Raw genomic sequence first — 23958 nt, forward strand, 5'->3', positions numbered from 1 at the left:
TATATTTCATTTTCAACATAAAGTAACTGTCTTTAATTCCCACAAGGAAAAAAATTACTGGACAACAAAATATTGATAAGTTAAATTTGAAAAACACATGCAAATAAGAATCTAATTACTTTATTTTGGTCTACTATTATTTTAAGAATACTCAAATTGATTACAAACTGTGTTACACCATAGGTTTCAATTTATTCAATTTTAAATCAAAGGGCAGATCACTCTAACTCTGTATAAAAGCAGAATGGAATTGCAGTGATATGATGGCCTATCAGAAAATTTCAACCTTACCATTAAAATATCAATTACATCATTGTCAAAATTTTTCTGTCACTTGTGGCAATATGAAGAGAAATCAAATTTGAATTGAATTATCATAAATAAATGGACAGAGAGAGAGAGAGATGGAGATTGAGTTATAAATCAACAATTCCATAAGCACCATTTCATAGACCTACATAGTCTCAAGGGAGAAAAAGTCTAGACAAGATAGAGTAAACAGTTGAAGGGAAAGGCATAGCTAGTTTATACACTATACTGATAATTAAAAGAGTAGGACAGACTTCAATAGTGTAGATGTTCTGCCTTCTGGTCATGGTATAGTCTATACAGATATTTGGTCATTAAAGGGCTATACCTAAGCTTTTGGAATCGGTAAGATGAAGTTATAATCAATTCAGTCACTAATAATAATCCATCAATATTCTCAATACAATACCACTTAGTCCTTGGGTGAAAAATAGGTGGGGAATTCAAAGTTACACATTCGTCTTGTGATCAGATATAATTTTTATATAATTAGTTGTATGTTTTCTATCTTTGAGCTTTGGTTAGGGGAGAGTAAAAACACGAACAAGTTGGACTGTGAACCACAAACAACAGATTTCTTGAATCACATTTTAATTTTTCTTTTTAAATGATAATATTCCTTTTCCAATTTCCTAGAGGCTGCATTATGCAACATATCAACATAAAAAATTACTTAAACAGGTGTGTATTAAATAAAAGCAAAAATGTCTTTATTTATTATATTCATCAAATTATAACAAATTTAGGTCAGCCTTCTGCATTTACATATGCAAAAGAATTTATTTAATATATTTACTTGACATCGCAAGATGTAGGAATACCACGTTCAGGATTTGATAAATTTATTCAATGACCATTAAATATCCAAATACATGTAGTTAAAGGGGTAAATGTGTCAATAATGAAATAAATTTCAATAAATTCTTGAGGGTTCTTTATATCCACATTTTTCATGCTAATCACAAAGAATATTTTAAAACCATTTCTTAATTTCTTTCAGTCCTAGTTCTCTGTATAAGTAACTTGACAAACATTATTGTTTTGGGCTGGTGCCCTTAGCTGGTAGCTATCATCTCAACAGGGTCAATGATCCTCTGCATGCCGTTAGGTGCTGCTGAAAGGTTACTTAATCAGCAGACACAAAGATCACACAAAGTCATCATTTTTATCACTAAAATAATGGAAAATGTAATTTTAAATGACAGATTATAGCAATTAACGTAGTGATGCAGAAGTTATGCATTTGATAATTTGTATATTGTCAGCAGGATGTCTTGTTGTTAATTATTTCATTTATCTTTTCCCTCATTTTTACTTTTTTTCTTTCATGTTGATAATTTTTCTCCCTTTTCTTTTGATGATCTGCATTTATTCTTTCTTTTGCCAACATTCCAGCATCAACTTTCAAACGTTTTCAAGGTCTTGCTAATGTTGTAAATTTAACTGATATGATTACAGAATGTTACTCATATATATCCACAATATTTGGGGTGGGTTATTGACACTAAAATCAATGAAATTCCAAGAGAAGAAGCTTTGTTGCATAAAAGATAATTATTATCTAACTTGACAATCATGAGGCAGGGTCACATAAATTTGTTGGACTTGTCCAATTAGTGTATCTAAATCTAGCCAGGGAGCCCATCTAGATGACAGAGGGCTGATTACAGAGATATCTACCTTGCCGGATGTCTCTTAATTTCTTTTATGGATAGGGAGGTGGTTCAGTTTCAGGAATTGGAAAACCTCTGTATGCTTTATTATTCTAAAAGACTTAAGGCAAGCAATAAAGTTGAAATGTGACTGCAATTAAGGAAATTGCTTTGCCAAGAGACGATAAGCAAAATAGAATGTATTATACAACCAGGGATGCAATGAAAGGAGGAGAACGAGAAACATGGAAACTATCTGCAATGGAGTGCTTTTTGTTTATGTGTTCTTTGATAAGATTATCCAGTTTCTATCCAAACCTGAAATAAGAAATTTATTCTCTAAGAAGATTGGAAAGATTTATACCAATTGTTCACGAACTTTCTATAAATACTGACTGATGAAGCTCAGGTTTAAGATTGATTTATTTTCTTAAAGAACATAAAAATTCTGGAACTACACTCATAAGCATTACATGAAGACAAAGTCAAGAACACACACTAAGTCATAAGGACTGCCAGACAGCTCTTAATCATTATAATGATTATCAAATGGTGCAAAACATCAGCAAAATGACAGATTTCATCAATTTACCACATACTTCACCAGCTAAAAAAATCACTAATGACTTACAATTCCAAGAAATTAAAATATATACAAAGCAGAGAAATTTCAAAGCACATTTGTATTTATATCTATTGGGGATATCAATCAAAATTTAGCTGCAAATTTCCAATGACTTCTAGTTGAATTTTACCTGTGATAGCAATTTTGATGAGAGTTAATAGTTTGCAAATTTGCAAATTTAATGAATAGGAATTAATTTATTCAAATTTCTTATTCTGTATATTTTTCAAATGAAATCAGCAAGTGCTTCTATGCATTTATTGTTCGAAGCATTTTTTCATGAACAAATCAACATTTCAAAAAAAAAAATTCAGTGCAGTCTGGCATCTGTTTTAAACCCATTTCCTTCATATATTATATTTAAGTTTGTAATTTGAGTTTTTATGATTGTACTTCAGATTCAAGTTGTGGTTAAACTAGGATTGTACTCTAACCTCTAAATCTGTATCATACTGTATTACAATCAAACTGTAACAATGTGCAACAAAAAGTACGGACAAAAAGGTCATTCATATAAGCCTAAGTCGACCACATTAGGTAGGCCTTGCAATCTACCCTAACATTATCGATATCATGGTGTTTCATTACAGTGAAATAACAGTCTGTGTCAAAAAATCACTGTCTACTCATTATAAAGCTGTATGGATTTGCACAGTATTGTCAGAAATTTTTTTGACAAATTAAAAGATATTAAATTTTGACTTAAAGAATGCATAATTTGGCCTTTAACAAAGAATCTGAGAATAGAGATCCAAAACGAATATTTTATTGAGCCGCAGTACAATTTTAATGTCAGAAAAATCAACATATTTATGACACAGCCTCCTAATAAAGATTACTAAAGTCAACATTTACTTGGCATTGAACATGATCAACATAACAAAGAAAAATAGATTTTATCCCCCTAAATTCATAAACAGATCTGAAAACAATTCTCCGCCAAGAAACATAAACAATGTTGTGTCAAAGAAAAGTATTCATTTCCACACACAAATAAGCATATCTCCTGAGATTATACTAGATTTGTGTGGGATAATAACCAAAAGTTCATGAAAAACAAAAAGAAAACAGAAAAGAGCTGATGATGGAGGTAGCATTTAAATCTAAGACAAAGGGTGTATTGACAAACTAGTCTTGTCAGCTGGAATTTTCATTTTTCTAAGTTCATTTCCGATTCCTTGTCAAACCACCCCTCACTCTGAAAATGAATGTCCTAAGAAACATCTTATCTCAACACTAATGCAAACTCTATGCTAATAAGGTAATAAAATTCCACACTGGGCCCTGTTTTTTCTGATATAGAAGGTTCAATAGGTTCCATCTTTGTTAAGAAATTAATTTTTTTGCTATTTTCTATGACTGTTTCCACAGTGTTGGGCAAATCTATGTAAACAAAATGAATGCAAAAACTAATAAATGCATTAGGAAAACAGATGTAAACTCTGTTATTTGTTCAATAATTACAAACTACAGTCTACTAAATCTTCTCAAATTGTGTGCGGCTTTCAAACAATTCCATCATTCCTGTCTAAAAATACTATGCAACATAGTGCCGTACAGGAAATTTCAGGATTAAATCAAATAAGGCCTTAATTGAAAACTGTCTCCAATTTCTTCCTCTGAATAATAATGAGGTATAAATTTTCAGGTGTCATCCATTCAACTGGGGGACAGCTTGTTCTCTGCCTTCTACTACAATATTATTGAATTGAGACCTCACTTCCACATTGTGTAATAAAATTTTCTCTTTTATTCAGCCCAGAGCAAATTCATATAGGATTGTAGTATTTATTCAGTTTCAACTTTTTCAATTTTTTACATTTGGTGTATCTTGAAAAAAAAGGATTTCATTGAGTAATGTCTTGATTTCCTTAGACATGTAAAATTGCCACTTTTTTTTTTTAAATTTTTATATTTAAAAAAAAATATATTATTGGATTTGTAGACAAAATCAGCCAGGTATATTTGCTTCTTCTTCTTCTTTTTTTTTTTATCACATAAGTGCTTCAATGTAGTCAAAATTGGGAATGTTGGAAAAATTTCTTAAACTAAAAACCTATAAAGCTTCCAGCTAAAACCTGGATAATGAGAGATAACTCTTACAAGTGATGTTTCAATAGACTGAGTTAGCTCTCTTGTAATATTCCCAGGAGAAGCTCTCTTCCAGGACTATTCTATGTGTACTTATTATCCTGCTTGCCTGCTTTCTTTCTAATTGTCCCTATTTCCTAATACCATGCACGTAAGCTAGCTCTTTCACTTTGGGTTTCGATACAGAGAATTTATGCTGGTAAAATGAAGTTGCAGGTTACTAAAGTAGCTGAATCTTTAAGTTGAGGATCCATTTAACAAAGACTAATGACTATAAATATTTGGTCCTAACGACTGTTTCCTTGATAACTGTGGGGAAAAAATGCTTGTCTGAATTTATCATTATTGGGTTTTTGATCAAGTATAAATCACACTAAAATTAATCATTTTGGTTTTAGCTATAGATTCCCTTTTAACTGCCAGCACTTCCATTTGTTAAAACATATTCTTGCAAAATACAGTATTTACTAAAAAAATTCCTGTTCTCAAAAATTGGCTACAGATTTTTTTCTTCCAGTCATATTATGTACAGCAAACAATCACTATTCTGAAAATAACTACAAACCAGAGTTCAAACAAGAAGAGATTTTCTGGCAGCTGGAGTATAAGACATTCCCATTTTTTCATTACTCCTGACAATATTTATTGACCAAACTTTTAAACATTTTGGTCAACCTCCCCCATTATCACTGATTAGATGATGCCACAATGAACATTTAGACACAAAGTTTGGGTGATAGATCAGTTACAAGTTTAAACAACTTTCCAGTTACAGGGAAAATCTGTTGATTTGGTCTGTATTTTACAGCTTGGGAACTGCCACTTTTTGCAACTTCAAACACATGGAATTGAGAACTTGACAAAGAAATAACTGACAACTATCCAACAAAATTAATTAAAGAAAATAACCATTTATCCTTTTAAACCGTGTTAAAACCAGATGCAAAGAAAGATCTGCAGTGACTTGGTTAAATAAGAAAATTTACATTGAAGTGCAAGAAAAAATACTGCGATCCTGTTAGTAAATGAACACTCTATTTTTATGAAAATTCATCAAAATAACCAAACTTTTGATATGTTTGTAGATTATCACATGCAACTGGTCACATTGAATGTAGATCAATGGTGCGAAACTTTGTGTACATCTTGTATAATATGATATAATATCTAAGGTTTATATCAAAATATTTATTTTTCTAATAATTTTCCCTCAAGATTCTTTACAAATAGGAATGCAATTCATTTCCTCATGAACTTGCATGGGTGAGCAAGAATATCTCCATGATGAAAAAAATATAGTGCAATTATTTTTTTTTCTCAAAAAATATAAATTATAGTTTAATGACATAATTTTAGGCTTTACTAATCAGATAAATACTGTAAATATAAGATTAAAGCACTTCATGAAATATGTCAGTGTGAAGCGTTGTCGTTCACGTTCTCATGAATTTTCAAAAATTAAATTCATTTCTCAAGAATCTAATTAAATAAAAAAAGTGTAAACTTATGTCAAACTTTTCAATCTAATGCAGAGTTTGTTTTATGTGCTGAAACTTAATTACTCTAATGAATATAACATCTAACAGAAGCAAATCAACTTAGTTTAAAATTTATAAATTAAAACTAAGGCAATGAAGAATCTATCATTTCGAAAAAAGCACTTAATTAGTACATACACATGCACATTTATACAGATTTTATTACATTAATTGAAGTAAAAGTAGGATAATTAGTTACATATCATACAGTAGTAAAAACTCATGCAGGTAAAGGAATTACTTCTATAAGATCATCAGATCAGGTTTTAAGGATTATACAGACAATATATTTCTAAAAGTTTAAATTTTCATCAAGAATTCAGAATAGACTTGTGGATGCCTTATACTTAATTTGAAATATCCTTGGAAATGGATATATTTATGTTCTATTTACTGTGTATATAACGTCACTGACAGAGTGTCACTTAATACAAAGGCTGTTAAGGCAGGTTTGCCTGTAGATTACCGGTAATTGCAAGAGAAAATAATTAAAAGACATCTTTTATTTTGCTCAAAATCCTGCCTCTTCTTCTCGGAGGTGAGCAAATTCAAGGAAAGCAGATTTCATTTATTTTATAGCTCAAGATAAATTTGCTTTAAAAAGTTGATGAAAATTTCAGAAAATTTGAGATTTTTGGACGTGGTCAATGGTCCAAATAACTTTAATTTCTATTTTTTAAAGGTTTGGACAATAATAATTAACTGATAAGTCAATTTAATACAATAATAATTAACTGATAAGTCAATTTAATACAACAACTAAATTCAAATACATGCATCTGATTCAGTTTAAAAGGTTTATTTGAAAAGAGAAAGAAAACATTTTTTCTGAACCATGAAAACATTCAACCACATTGTGTGATCTATCGGCACTACTCATCACCATAACATATGTAGCATTTCTCAGATAAGAAATTGAGCAAACATTGTCAATTTTTTTTTCTTTTTGTGAAAACATTCAAATTTTTATGTTTTATCAGACAACATGCTCAATGATCTGTCTGTGGTTTAAGAAAAGATGATCTTGATAGCACGGCATGTCTGACTGATTAAAGGAACTTGATGCATGGAATTATTGGTTATGGTTTTCTATAATTTACTACTGAACTCTGTGCACCATTATGCCTATTACAAACCATGAACTTAATAACAGATTTTCATAAAACAGACATTTTTAAGAGATGAGATGTAAAATAGCTTTAAAAAAAATCCCCTATTTTTCTCAAAGTCTTGTCAAAATCTTGGCAGCCAAGAAAAGGCAAAAACAGTAGATGGTTTGACAGAAAAGATCCAACTGAAGTGCATTCATCACTCCGTATGACAAAGCTTAGCATAATGCTGCCTTTCCAATCATTCTTAAAAAAAAAGAAACGGCTCTACTATCTGATTGAATATGACAGCCAGTTCTCTTTACAATGCTCCCCAATCTCTGCACCTTCTGAGGAGGCATGCACTCCTTGCATAATCCTCAGCAAACTCCCTAAGACTCTAATGTCATTGTACTCCAAGACAGAAGCCAGAACAGGGAAAAAATTCAGAAGTACATTGAAGATTACAAGGGAAAACTTATGCTGTTTTCCTCTGAGAATATTATCTGACACTTTAAAATCATACAAATATTACCTTACCACACATATTTTAGAACATTTGAAACATTAAAAAAAAAACCAACAACTTTTTATTGAAGATAAAAGAGGCATGTCTGTTCACAAAGTAAATTATATTGCTTCTTAAAAATATGGGAAGATATGTCCATTTTGCATGCTTTTGAACTACTGTTGCAGATCTGTTAAGACCATAAAACATTTTGCCATTCCAAGGGATACTGAAGAATGTGCCAATTGCCTGCTAATAGTCTGCCCAAATGAAATGCCAATGTCTGAGTAACCATTGCAAAGGGTGTGATTGACAAGACATATTTTGTTATGAGAATGGGTCTTTGCTACCGCCAAAGAAGCAGAACAAAACAAACTTCTTTGGTAACAATTCTCTCACTGCAATCTTTCTACAAGGTTTTCTATAGATATAACAAAGCAATATCTGAATATTTTTCAGGCATTGCTGATATCTAAGATAGCTTTTACCCCTGGGAGTGCAGGGGGCATTGTCTGTGTATGTTCCAGCTAAACTGAGATTTGGTGAAGAAGAGAAATTTATCAAACTGGGAGGTGCAAGAGATAAATGCACCAAGTAAAGCTGTTGGCATTCAGTGGGTCTACATCATACATGCATGTTGAAAATCTGCAAGGTACATCCTGTCTGTCCTTTGGTGATAGATTTGAACCATGAATCTTCTGCAAATTGAAACATTTTCACAGAATGTTTTCATTAATACTTCAGAATATCTCCTCGAATTAAATTCTGGCAAGACAACAGAGAAACTTTTCATAGAAATTTATTCAATGCACTTAAATCTGGATTGAGAATAAACAATCCCAAATAATAAGTCAGATAAGAGAACATTATTGCCTATTCTCTCTAAGGTATTCAGTATCATGTAGAGAAACATGCACACTTTTATTTAACAAGCTTTCAAAATGAGCTTTTACTGTAATTTTGAGCCCCTTGATATTTATGAAGTGTGAAAAAACATTCTTCCAGCAACAACACTGGTTTCTTTGTGCCAAGTTTCTAGAAAAGTAAATTATAAGAAGTCCTGTGATATTTTCAGTCAGACAAATGTTACAAGACTTTATAAGGATTAGAAAAAAAAAGAACAAAACACTTGTTTGTTGTATCTCAGATCTTTCATTTCTCCTTGGCAGACTAAATCTTCATGCTAGACTATCAAAATCAGTAGACCAATCATCATCTGTACAACATGCTGGTCCAGGTAAATCAAAGGTGAGAGACCACAGACTTCACAGATAGGAACCACTAAAATTCTTTTTGAAAGTATTTTTCTAATTTATAATTCTAACTGAAAACCATCTTCTTCAGAAATCCCATATTTCTGTTCTGTTGTAGGGTACACTTTTTCAGGTGAGACTGGTGATAATTTCTATAACCTATGAATGGCTCTCTTGTCTGACTGCAATAATAACATTACTGTTACATTTCTTTCTGGCATAGAGTCTTTCAATGTCTGTTATTACCAGTTACCTCAGCAGCCCCTTTTAATGTTTATGATAATCTGTACGTAATATCTCAAAGTATTAGAATTCTGGAATATGATTTAAATAGAAGTTTTAATGGAAGAAACACAAACAAGCCTATTCTTGCATTTATGACCAGCATTTCTATGAGATGTGAGAGCAACAAATCAATTTTTATTTCTGCCCTCTTAGAATTCCCATTTTCTGCTTACACTTTATTAATCTTAGAAGCTATAAATTTACAAATGTATGTTGCAAAAAGACATGAAAGCAACCATCTAGCTTGAAAGGTAATGTGAAAATCAAGCCATCAATACTGCATATAGGGCCCTTAATTAGGGTCAACCAAGTTGATGGTAGAAATCAAGAACCCTTGCTTTTCTTCCAACGGACATAACCTCCACAAGAATGTGAATTTATTGCAACATATTTCTTAGACATCATGTTGAGAATTTGATTCCAATCAAGTCTCTGATGGCTGCCCTACCTGGTGAAGGCATTCAGCTTTGATACCTAGACAACTTGCTTCTATTACACATTTCTATCAAATGGCATGCTGGGAACTTGAAAAACCTATTGCTGAAGTAACTAGTCTGTCTTCAGTGGTGCATGGCTTTCTAACATAAAAATGGCAACTGGTGAAATCATCATCTCTTGAATGTATTTTTTGCCATGATAAAAATGGGAGTTTGGAGAGCATTTTCTGCTACAATCTGCTTAGTATGAAGCTTTCATCAAGAGAAAATAAAATCTTTTAAATAATCTTTACAGCAAATATTACTTTTTATGCAATTAATAAGGTGGTGTTTTGTTTCCAGAAAAAATTTATAAGAGTGTTCGATTTGAAAAGAAGTACCAACACCCACAATCTCAAAATAAAAGCACTTTTCATCCAGATATTGCTAAGACATTTCCGATTCCATAATGAAGAGACAAGAGAAATCTTGTAAATGGCTCCAGAAAACACAAACAAATCAAACAGGAATATTATCTGTTTTCAACAAAAGATAACAAAATATGAAGTTCAAACATAAAAGCATCTCCCAAGGTGGTCCTGCCAAAAAATGTCATCTTTACTTCCCTAAACACTGAAGATTCCTGTAGGGAAGAAGGAAGCACACTTCAAACTGACCAGTGAAGGTCTAGACAAGTAATGTTATCCCTAGCATGATCAACACCCACTGGGGCTATTAGCTGTCAGGGATTTACTGAAGTTATGCTGACCTGTTTATAAACACTTCATCATAATCACATTCTATGGACATCAAAGTTTATCATTCAGTTGGGCAGCCATATAAAGCACAGTCTCTTGTAACAGCTGGCCCATCAGCGGGTCTGGCCAGCTAGACTGTGACCTTGTCAGGTCAGCTAATGCATGCAGCAAAAATAGTTTTTTGTGAGTCACGTGTCATTTTTAATTTTTCTATTTATGATTTGTCCACAGCTGTTGTAAATATTAAATTACCTTCAGATAGTAATTTTATTATATCTCATTAGTCAGATAGTATTTTATTATATCTTATTATTCCCAGATTTTCTTTCTGTAACTGTTGATCAAGATATGGCACAGGAATTAAACAACTGAATTTTTATTCTATAGTACAATAAGTGAGCTAGGTAATTTTAAGTGTGAACATGGAAAGAAACCAGCGAACAATTAAATTAGAAAACCACAGCCAAAGATTTCATTACACCATCTGCTTTATTTCCAAAAAATAAAAAATAAAAGGAACTTATTTCAATTTTTCAACAACAGGATGAATGAAAAGGAAATGAGGCATATCATCTAATACTGTTAAGTTCAAATAAACTTGATTAAAGTTGATACCTGCGCTGTATATATTGAAACCCTTACTATGACAGCCTCCCAAAAAATCCTCAAAGCACGTTATGCATGTTTTTTTCCCCGTCTGTGCTGGTTTTGTAATAAAGCTGAAGATTTTGATGTAGAGATGGATTACTGAGAAGCAGGATGCAGATTGTAGATCAACACATGCGCTTGACAATATCTCGTTAATCATGCTTATAAAAAATATAAGACCTCCTGCACTGTGCCAAAATTCAGCATATTCTCACAAACTGACTGAAGCTTTCTATATACATCATCGCCAGACAAAATTTAGCACATATGTCTTCTGACAGAAATAAAATTTATCATCAAAAAGGCAAAAAATCAAAAATATTTTGAGGCTATTTTATGTTACAATCATATACCTTTAGATGGAGCCTGCATTTGTACTCTATTAAAAGTGAATAATAGAAGAAATGTCTTATCATATTGTCATCAGCAACACAGCTTTATTTGATGCACAACTTTACATTATATTCATTTGATACAAAAACAATACTTCACAAATCAAGATTTTTTTTTTTTGGGGGGGGGGGGGGGAAGAACTTTTACAACATAATTAATAAAGTATTATAAAAATAAATGAGGGCGATTTGAATAAAAGGGGAACAACTCATAGTCACATGATGTTCATTCATAATTTGTGTATGCAGTAAACTGGATTGGTGATATATGATGTTCCCTGACTGATTTACCTATGTAACCATCATGATCAGCAATACCAACATGTCAGATCTGCATTGATGAACTCGTAAAACTGGCAAACATACTTTCATACAACAGTGTGGCATTCTGACACCTAATTCAATTACTGTCATCCACATAATGTGCAAAAAAAGCTTCCTGTCGCAGATATCAAACCATTATTATTAGCGTCATTTTTTTTTTACCTGGGGAGTAATTTTCAGTATTAGATACCCTAGAGCATAAGCTATACTCTGTAGTGGTCTCAGTTGAGCTCTTAACTTGATAAGATCATAATAAATACCAAAACCCATTTCATTCACATTGATTTTTTTGTGTCACAGAGCAAGAAATATCTTTAACTACTGAAATTAACATTGATTAAAAAACTGTTGACTCACTGTTATGGAAACATATCAAAATAATAAAGATTTGCAATGATATAATGAAATACATTGTAATAGTTTGAATTTAGTAGACTTAGGATGGACCTTTTTGCAAATATTTTGAAGATCTCATTAGTGCCATCTTAACATGTAACACACCAAAACCCTGTTCAGATAATTACAAATGCAGTCTTAGTGCATAAGTGATACTTGAAGGGAAGGTGCAAAATGTCTGTCTGATGATAGTTTGAAGTGTTTGCATTTGTTCAACCTATTGTTGTACAACAGAAATATTATAATTTGATCACATCTCAGAATTCTGTAGACAGAGAACTGTTCAGATCATGTGCATTATATCATGAATTAAACTATAAAGCCTGTATTGTGTATAGATATTTGTGATGCGCTACACATTGAAACAGTAACCAATGCCAGGCTCTGATTGAAAATTTAGATATGGCTTCTTGACAAAACAGGAAAAGAGGTATAGCACACTTTGTATACGACATGGCCTACAACATGGCATATGATATAGCGCATTTACAAACATTCAAAATACTTCAATATTTTATGATATTTAGTTAATCTAGCTATGCTCAAATACAAATTATTCCAGTATCTGGCAAAAATACTCATAATTATCTCAGACAAGATCAATGAAATTTACATATTTTGCATGGGATATAGGAAGAACTACTGAGTGAGCATTGAAAAAATACAGATTAATGTTACTGAACTAACTAAAACCAGAGAACTCTTGAATGGGTTATGTTTTTTTTTGATATGATAGTACACTGTTATATTAAATCTTTTTTGGTTTAACTTGGTCTTTATATCAAAAACTGATTTTATACTTCAGTTATTCATTTTCCGAAAGACTCTAACATGGGGCTATATATACACAAAAGACACACCATTTCTTAATAGTGTGCATAGTCTAGTGGTGTGTGAACTTTTTTGTGTTTGGGGTCTCCTATTCAATCCCCCTCAAATTCCAAATTTTTTTGTATTAATGATAGTTTTTGTTATTAGTACTTCTTTTAATTATTTTTTAAATTAGCCAGTTAATTTTTAGTCATCATATTTTCCACATGATATACACATCAAATATTACAATTATGAAAAAAATATTTTGATTTGATTATAGTGATATATGCAAATATGCAGAGAGACTGGTTGTGAAGTAATAAAAAGAGAAATATCTTGTAACAAAATTTACTTGTTAATTTATAGCCCGAATCAGAATAGATTTACCAGGAAATATGTTTTATAATATACATGTAGAAGCAGTTCTGCATATTTACATGTATTTCATAAAGTTGGTTTACGGTCGATACAATGACCTTGTCAGCACATACAACCTATCATTAAGTCAAATGCTGACTGATGTTTTTCATACTAATTGTTAGGCCATTACTTATACACTGAACTGTCTACAAATTTTTCTGGGTTTTTTCCCCCGATCATGACAAGGAGCACACGGCGGGTGTGACCAGTCGGCAGGGGATGCTCACTCCTCCATGTCACCTGATCCCACTTCTAAATTTTGAGGTGCATGTTTGCTCTGCTCCAAATTTGTATTGTTTCATTGGACTTTCGAGATTGAGATTGAATACTGTTCGTTATCTTCATATTTCATTTCCTAAATTCAATAGATATCCAATGCATCAAGTAAATCTATTTATGATAATAGTTACTTTCCATTTAAACATGGTAGTAGGCGAAATCAGGGAAAGAGTGCTATACCTCTTTGACTCCGTCATGCTAGATGAGGAGGGCAATATGAAGCAACTTAAATACTATAAAACAATTTATGGATTAGGAGGTGAAATTTTTCAAATAAACTAACACTTCATTTAAATATGAGGAGCATTTGAAAATTTGCGAGAATGGTTTCATATATTATTAACCATGTAATGGAACTTATGGAAGTTAATGAGTTTTGGTTTTCTACAGCTATCAGTGGCAGATTTGGGAGGGGGGGGGGGCGCCCCAAGCGTGCACCCCCTAAAATTGTCAACGTTAGTGTAATTCATAGCATGGTCGATAAAATGTAAATATGTCTACTTGTTAGACCTCATTTTAACCCTACAAAATCTCTAAAATCCAGGAGCTTCCGGGGGCCTCAAGGCAGCCCCCAGACCCCCTGCCTACATTTTGCGCCCCCTCTAACTTCAATTCTCAGATCTGCGCCTGGCTATTTTCAATGTGAACAGAATATATAACATCCATTGTTCTGATTTATTGCATGTTGAACTACTCATATCCTAAATTTGGTCTGACAACTAAAATAATCCTTAATTCTCAAAAACTTTAAAGAAACAATTTTTTTTACTTTTGGAAAAAAATTACTGACCTGTGTAGGAAAGCATCAGGAGTAGGAAAACTGCAGCCATGAACCTGTGTGTCTTTATGAAATCTGTTTAATTGAAGAAAAAAGAACAATAGTAAGAATGTAACATTTTTGAGAACAGTGAATTAGCTTGGCACACATATCTTTTTATTCTTCCAAATCTTGCACAAACTTATTAAATTACAGCGTTTTAAGTAACACTCCATTCCTTAAATACAATACATATGTATTGGACCTGCATAGACCTATGAACTTAATTTATCAACAAGAGCCCATGGGCTAAAATGCTCACCCAAGTCGCTAATGGTCCTGCTGGTTTTAATCAGCTGATTTTTTTCTCTATAAATTCCTACGTAAATATTTGATTGTGGCCCCACACTACCCCCAAAGGTAAGGATTTGAATAAACTTGAATCTACATTATGTAATGAAGTTTTCACGAAAAGATTCATCTTTTCTGACAGTTCTAGAGAATATTTTTTTATAAAGATATCATTAAATTTTCCCTAATTCTGTATTATATCCCCTTGAAAGATGGCATTGTCCTTCATTTGAACAAAATTGAATCCCCTTCACCCAAGGATGCTTTGTGTCAATTTTTTGGTTGAAATTGACCCAGTAGTTCTTGAGAAGTCGAAAATGTGAAAAGTTTACAGACAGACAGCTAGAAAGACAGATGGACAACAGACAAAATGAGATCAGAAAAGCTCACTTGAGCTTTCAGCTTAGGTGAGCTAACAAGCTCAGAAAAGCAATATTAAGTTGAATCTTAAACAGACTTATGTCCTTTTATTTCTCCATTCTTTTTTCTACCCATTCATGCTCTCAATTCATTTCTTTTAAGGAATGGTGAGATGCAAGACATAACTCATTATCTAGCATCCTTGAAATTTTAATATTGTACCTAAAAGGACAATTACATTGCATAAACTAGTTACCTAACAAAGCAGTTCAAGGCTTCAAGCACACAGAATTTTTGTAATAGAAGGGAAGATTCTGTACTCTTAAAGTCAAATTTTTGTCCATTAGAATCAATGCACCTTAACGGTCAACAATGCCTAATACTACATCAATCTTTTCCTTAAACACCCAGTCATTCACCCGCTTAAACCATATCACATAACAAGGACAAGCTGAATTTATAGTCTCAAAACACAAAAAGACCATGCAGGGACAATTTCACATCTTCTTAATACCTTTTATTCTCAAGGATTTTCAAAAATACTTTTTTTCCTTGCCAAGAAAATATGGAAGAAAAATAAGAATACAAGATGAAGTTAAATTCAGATCTCAATGACATCAAATATTCCAGTGATTCAACCATCTTGGAGAAATCAGACAGATAATTGTGATAAAAATAAATCATTTTCAAAAAATTACAATGTAAAATACATTTTTTTGGTATCAAAATCACTTAAAAAAATCACTCAATGAATTGATTACACATAAAAAAAATATCAATAGCAGTTCTCTGGAATATTCTCAAATGTCAATTAAAGGATAGTCACAATCATTAAGGAACCTTTTAAATAAACCAAGTGACATCCCCATTACGTGGGGAAAATTTGATAAATGTGTTTATATATTTGCATTAATATTTAAGAAGTATTGTTGCAATGTATTTTATTGACCAAGAAAACTGCAAGCTCCTCTGCATCCAGAATAAGAATGAAAGGTCAAATTGTTCTCTTTCTACTTGTATGGGTCCAGATTGCTTACATCCAATCACTGTTTTTTTTTTTAAAAATTGATTTTGATTTTCTAACCTGGAATTAAACTCCTTTCTTTTCTCTGTTTTAACTAAAGCATCCTCTTAGCATTTGTGATATTAAAATTTCAAAATGTGTAGTAAAGATTTCCTGTCCTTGACCTTTTCTTCCTGAAATCACTACCGGTGGGTTTTGTAGTAGTCTAGCTGTAAGCAAGTGTGAGATTGAAAAGTCACTTAAAATGCTTTTAAATTGTGTTCAAATTGCAGTTTACAATTATCAATGACCTTAACTTTTAACACTGGAATCCACAGACTTCTTCCTCTGGTCACCGAGCATTTCTATAACAAGTGTGACATTGAAAGGACAAAGGGTGTGCAGAACTTCATCAGCTACACAATAATGAGAACTTTACTATATTCCTTTGCAACTTACAAGTCTAAAATGATAATGTCTGTGAATAATGTTTCATTTTGAGACTATTTCCAACATGATAATTTCAAGAGTGTTTGTTCTTAATGCTGAGGGATGGACATCCTTAAAAAAATTCCTAATATCCAATAAAAAATGTGCATAAATAGTAAACATTCTTATCAAAATATTGATGACATCCTCTGTAAATTGTACTGTGCTTTTGGATTGCTCTTTATCAGAATTCTAAATGCTTTTGTGAAAAGTTTAATTTGTCATTAACATATTAATAATTTAAGTTTACAAATGAACACATACTTTATTTTTTCTGGTACATGCACATTTATTTAGCAAGTGAACTCTTTGTTTTTCTGCAAAATGATACTTTTTAAGAAAATTTCTTTATAAATTTGATCTTTCTAGAAAACAAACCATAACCCCTACTTCACAGTTCACCCAATCATAAAATAACAAAACTTAATCGTTCCTATGACAACTTCCCACTGTGCTTCACAGCTAATCATAGACCAAATTCATTCCCTTCAAGAAAATACACCAAACCCATCTTACATTACAGTCAGGCCAGTGAATGATACATTTAAAAACAAATCTCAATTTCTTAACAAAAAATGGCTGCTTTCCAGCATACTACAAATTTAAGCTGTGATAATCCTTGATAAGAGGTGATAAAATGATGTATCTTGGATGATTTTTATCTTAAACACACTTTTTCACAACAACTGACAAAACATTTTTCATTTGACTCACATGATGATAAGTTATCCTTCTTGATTTAATGTGATTCCTTAGTGAACATTTTTTGTTGATGTTTGAGATTAAAAAAAACAAACACACAAAAAAATCCCTTCTACCACAACTGTGTAGTACATAATTTAAATGGGCTATATTACAGATAGTAAAAAATTAACAAAATCATCAATTAAAAAATTTATTCTTGGACACCGTTCCTACCCCAATGTGTTTAAAGAAGTCTGACTACAATGGGATACTCAGATTTGAATGCCAGTCAAGTTCAATAAAATCTAACAATGCCCAAACGTCTGCCGCAAAGGAAATTCTACTCCAAGTCTTGCTGTAGGAAGTTACCAACATGCAAACTTAACCTTCGCACTTCGGGGTCAAGGTGTTACTTTGTGCTGACAGCCTTCCGCATCTGGTCTGACATTCATTGCAAACAGATGCAGATTCTTAAATACAAAATCATGGCTAATCAAGTCACATTAGCTTTTTTCAGAGACATCCAGTGATATATTTTGTCAGACAAGTGTAAATATTGAGGAAGTTTTTTTGCCTTCATGAACATAGAATACTTATCTAACCAAATGAAGAATGATGCATAAAATAAAAATATTTGGAAAAGAGCTCCCTTCAATAGTAAACAATCCATCTAAAATTTCAATCTGTATTTTGAAATTTTCTTCTCAGCATAAAATGTAGAATATAAACTGTTTACATTAAATGATGAATAAATTTAGAGTCATTTCTATGATTCATACATTTTTAATTATATAAAAGTTAAACATGTTTGATCTGCTATCATAACATTTAAAGTATTTAAAATATCTTTATGAATCCTTTGTTGTCTACTTCCAAACACAAGTAATTAGAAGGACAGCAACACAGAGCATCCCCTTGAAAAAGTGCACTTCGATCATGATATAAATTATTCCTTGTGTAACTTCAGTTATGCATTATACATGCTTTCACTCACTGACCCCCCCCCCCCCCCCCCCCCCACACACACACACACACAAGCACATTTCTTAGTTAAGAACAATATAAAAATTTTACAGTTTTTCTGCCAGTGACTTGAACTTGCCAAAACGGTCAAGGTCAGAACACATTCTAAGGTCATAGGCATTATTTGTGCCAAGTTTAAGTTTCCAATGCTTCTCCATCACAAGAAATGCCCAAGACAGGAATTAAATATTTTTCTGAAACTTCAAAATGACCCTAAACTTTTACAAATGACCTTGGTCATGGTGATGATTTACCCTCTTGTCATAAGTAATCTTTGAGTGAAGTATGAACTTCCAATGTTTATTCATAAGAAAGTTATGCACCAGTCACAAATTACATGCTATTTTTTCTACCAATGACCTTGAACAAATGTGTTGGGTCAATGTCATGTCATACCTTTAGTTAATAAGTAATCTTTAAAACAGATATACACTTCAAATATTTTCCCTTTAGAAATTTATGAAGCTATAATACTGCTTACTCACAGTAGACATTTCAGACAGTGACCTTGAACTTTGCTCGGGTTATAACAATATGAGCTCCCAGTGTTTCTTCATTATGAAGTTATGGTCTGGACACAATTGCATGGAACAGAAGGAAAGAGACAGACAGACAAGGTGGCTCCAATATACCCCATAATTTGCTTGCAGGGGGGATAATAAATAATGCAGAACTAAATCACAAGCTTTATAAATTTTTAATAGGAACAGTACATACTGTCCTGCCTGCAGTCAACTTTAATTTTTTATTTATTTATTTTTGTTTGTTTAGCTTTTTTTTTTTGCAATACAAGGGCAAAAAAAAATTGAGATTGAAATTAATTAAGCTCTATTTGTTAAAGTAAAACAATGTCAGAGAAGCATGCATACACCAATTTCAAAATTTTATATTGCCATTTTTTATACAGATTTATGAAAAAATTTGCTAAGGATAACTGTTGAATTTTTCAATTCAAAGGCTGTAATTTCAGTAAAAGAGAGTGAGCTGTGGGACAGAGTAACTTTGTGGGAAAGTTTGGACAGACAATGGATCCAGAGATAAGTCTGGTAATGTCTGTCCAAATTTTCTTTTCCAGAGATCTACAGTTCTGCAGCAAGGGCAGGTGGAGGAAATAAAAACTAAATCTTACACTTACTTGTTCTACCGATTACTTATACAAGTGATTTGAATTGGAAATAATACAACTAAATTTCCTGTAGAACAGCAATTTTTGCCATAAAATCAATCAGTGTGTACAGTAAAAAATTTACATCTAAAAAATATACAGATATTTTTTGCAAGAATTCCTTTTCTTTGATTTCAATTGTCTTTCTCCTTAGCTCTGGACATTTTTTTTTTAAGATTAAACCATTAAATAAAATTAATTACAATCCCACATCATGAAATCTCTATACAAAATAATTACAACCCTATCATAATAAATAATTTACATTAGAACCTTGTTCTGATGAATATCATTGGAGATGATATGTATATCTAACAGGGCCACAGCAAATATAAAAGAACAGAATTTTTATAACTTGAAACTAACAAATTTACATGATATACCACAACAGGCTATAAAAGGTTGGCTAAACCTGCATTAAAGTGATCCTTTTGCAATAAAAAATGAATATAACAGCTCTCTGTGAAATATCAATACCATTCTATCAGAGTAGAACAGTATATGTCTTCCAGTTTTATTCAATTAGTTGTTGGATAATGCTTCTGCTTATATTGTCACGGAAACCAGCAGTATGACTCAGCCACAATTTTTTTTTTACCTCTTATTGCATGAAAAACATTTTTTTTGAAAGACCAATGAAGAATTGTGCTTCGTGTTAAAAAATTTCCATGATATAATAACTATATAATCAACTTTCTTATTCTTTGTTAACATTTCATTATTATTGTTACAGCCAAAATATTGCATTTCTTGTTCATATATTAAAGTCACTTGGTGTATACTTAAAACTCCAAGGAACTTTTAGAAAATTTGAAATCACAAAATTTTACCCAAAATCAATAACATCAAAAGTACAACTTTTCAACACTATATACAACCATTCCCCATGAAAAATTAAAGTCCAGGCTTTTTCAGACATCATAGACAGCTGCTTTTTCAATAAAAAACTCATAAATATACTTATCATGTCATTAGTCATTTGCAAAATTATTTTGTTCAAAAACATTCTGATTGTACACATAAGTACTTTGAAGTTGATATTAAAAAGATGCTTGAGTTTCTGATTGACAATATCTATGTAGTTTTCGGAGATCAACAATCTGTTGGAATTCCCATTGGTACTAATTGTGCTCCATTATCAGCAGACCTATTTTTGTATTCATATGAAGCAGAATTTATTCAAAAACTTCTACATGAGAAGAAGAAAATGCTTGCCATGGCTTTCAACTCGACATTTAGATATATAAACAACATATTATCATTAAAAATTAAGTTACTTTTATTCATATGTCAATTCCATATATCCCAGTAAACTTGAAATAAAAAACACCACAGTCGGACAAATCTGTTTCATATTGTGATATTTTACTAGAAAAAAATGTTAATGGTAACCTAACAACAAAGTTTTATGATAAACGTGATGACTTCAATTTTTCAGTCATCAACTTCCCTTACATATGAAGTTATATACCCTTATCACCTGCATAAAGGGTGTAAGTCTCCCAGTTGATTCGATATGCAAAACCATGCTCTACATACAATCAATTTTTAAAACGAGGCAAGCTATTAACCAACAAGTTGATGAAACAAGGATATCAACAGTCTTGTTTAAAGTCATCATTTTGCAAGTCTATGGTCGATGCAATGACCTTATTAGCAAATACAATCTAACATTAGGACAAATTCTGACTGACATTTTTCAAACTAATTGTTAGGCCATTATTTACACACTGAATTTTCTACGGATTTTTCCGTTTACCCAATTATGCAATGAGCACATGGCAGGTGTGACCAGTCAACAGGGGACGCTTACTCCGCCATGACACCTGATCCCACCTCTGATGTTTTAGGGGTCCATGTTTACTCTGCTCCCAATTTGTATTGTTTAAATGGACTATGAGCTTCATTGCTGTTCATTATCTCCATATTTCATTTCTTTGGTCAGATTGTTATGGTAAAAAAATATTTGTGGTTCATGAAAAATAATTCTCCATAGAAAGTTTCCACTTATATAAAATTATATTCTCAAAATCAGTGTCTTTTAAAAGATATTATTATATATATGAAATTTTAAAAAAAAAAAGTAATTTTTGTTGGTTTACACAAAAATAGAGAGCCAGAATGCAAAGTTTGCGTATGTGCAAGTGACTTTGTAAACAAACTGCATGTTGGAAATCAAACAAACACCTGGTAGTCCAAAGTACCTCACTGACTCTGGACAAAAAAAAACCAAAACTGGAAAAAAGACTGAAAGCAGCATACTTATAGGAAAGCACACAGGGGAGTACATGCAGGAATTGCCATCCAGAACATGATAAAGTCAAATGGTAATTTCATGTGTTTCTCACCTTGGGTTTGTTTAGCTTTTGGAAGTTACATTGTTTCACCCATTTAAATGTCCATTGCATATTTGTTTTGTCAACATAGTTTTTGATCAAGATTCCTCTAATAAATATTGTTATTAACCAAAAGACTAGTTGCATGATTTATTTTAATACATATTCTATGTATGCATATGCAATTATTGTGCAAGAAAAAATATATGCATCTCAGTCAGACCAAACAACTTTAAATCTGTTCAAAAGTCTTCATGCACTCTTGAGTTTCAATATTATGTATATATCCTAAGTGAAGGGTATAACAAAACAGTTAAAGACTGGGATTCGGACAACATATGATTTATTGGACCTGAAGGTGAAAATGTTGCCCTTGCCCTATGGCCTCGGGCAACATTTTCACCTTCATGTCCAACAAATCACATTGCCCTCATACATGTACCAGTCAATAACTGTATAATGTACATTATCTTGTTTGTCTTGATAGGAAATAACTGCAAGATGGATTGAAATGCGAAAGAGTCATCAAAAGCCTCCATAACTCTTGCTTTGAAACCACTTCAAAATTATAGGTTCAATTTAGAAGATATATTAAGGACATATTTAGACTGATGATGCATATTTCAAATGTCTAAAATATTAAGAAATCAAAGATCTCCTTTGATGTTCAAATTTCTTACTTTTTGCCATCCCCTTGTAAATCTATACAATTTTTATAACTTTCTAGGACATTACAGAGAAACTTTGAATGAAAACTGCACCTTTATTCAACATTTCATGCTAAACACCTTTTTAAAAAGAGAGAAAAAAATCTGGAACATCCTTCAGTTCCATGACTTAATTTCCATCCTGAAGGAGAACATAAGATAGTTGCAACATAGCAGGTAATTAACATTATATCATAGGAGAAAACATCAGAAGGTGGATTCACTTTGGTGTGAGGTTTTTCCCACAGTTTTTGAGCATGTATGCTTATATCTATCCTGCAGCCAATCAAGTTAAACAAAAAAAGACGAACCTTATATTCCTTAATTAGCAATTGATATGTTTGATCAAAAGCAATCATATGTTTTAATGAAAAAGATAAGTGTTAATATTCAAGAAAATAAAGAACAACAGAATCTTGAACAACACGGCCATTTTTTTTTTTTTTGAAATCTTGACTTCTTCAAGGAACGTTCGTGTTAATATTTGCCCTCTGTCTGTCATCAGTCATGATGAGAATACACATTCTGTATAAACTCACTCCCAGACTGCAGCTTACAGAACATGCTTATAATTGTTTAATTCCAGACATTGTTTTAGAAGCAGAATTTAGGAACCATCCAAGTCTTTGCCCTTCCATTAACACTCCTATGATTGCGTATATAAGCAACGGGCTATAATGATTTATTACACAAATGATGAAGAAGCATTAACCTTAATTTTGGTTAACTCTTTTTCATTCTAGCTTAAGGTATGGTTTCAATAAATGGTACTCCATCTTAAATTTTTTATGATCCTGAGAGCTGTAAACACTTAAATCAGTGAATTTCCAATACTTGCATTCATCTCTTTTAAAGCAAGGAAAATAATGCATGATCTCTATATAATAATACCTTAACTGAGAAAATAATCAATTGAAATTATCTACTAATAGAATCAAGACCACAGTATATAGTTAAAACTGTTTAACAACATTTATTCCCAACTTAAAAGTCTGTAAATTATTCATTTGTTCATCCCTTGCAATAATGCACACCAGTAGGTAAACAATCCAGGTAAACACCTCACTTGGTCAATATTCAGTGATATCGTTTCAGATATCCATTTCATTTCTATTAAGTGTCCTCTTAATTTCAGGTGATCTATCATTCCTCGAGTCAGAGAGAATCAAGAGCCAACAGAAACAGGATAAACACTCAGGAAATTAATTTTGGGCTGTATTTAATTCACTCTGCAAATTAGAAAATGAATGAAACCATGCATCATGATGCTGAATAGCCAGAGAAAGTG

The 23958-nt window shown here is 31.9% G+C and overlaps 1 protein-coding gene and 1 long non-coding RNA gene across 5 annotated transcripts in view; one reads left to right on the forward strand and one right to left on the reverse strand.

Moving 5' to 3' along the window:
* LOC133176961 (inactive tyrosine-protein kinase transmembrane receptor ROR1-like) overlaps positions 1-23958 on the reverse strand; it is a 78284-nt gene that overhangs the window by 43751 nt on the left and 10575 nt on the right. For all 4 annotated transcript variants that reach the window (XM_061312029.1, XM_061312024.1, XM_061312025.1 and 1 more), the window contains one exon: positions 14586-14648. In XM_061312029.1, coding sequence (XP_061168013.1) covers positions 14586-14648 — 63 coding nt within the window. The remainder of the gene's footprint in view (positions 1-14585; positions 14649-23958) is intronic.
* Positions 1-23958, forward strand: part of LOC133176974 (uncharacterized) — a 95078-nt gene that overhangs the window by 3404 nt on the left and 67716 nt on the right. The gene's annotated exons all lie outside the window — the stretch shown is intronic.

The sequence above is a fragment of the Saccostrea echinata genome, unplaced genomic scaffold, assembly GCF_033153115.1.
Source record: "Saccostrea echinata isolate AGI-Se365-2 ecotype Australia unplaced genomic scaffold, CSIRO_AGI_Sech_v1 ptg000086l, whole genome shotgun sequence".
Lineage (NCBI taxonomy): Eukaryota > Metazoa > Mollusca > Bivalvia > Ostreida > Ostreidae > Saccostrea > Saccostrea echinata.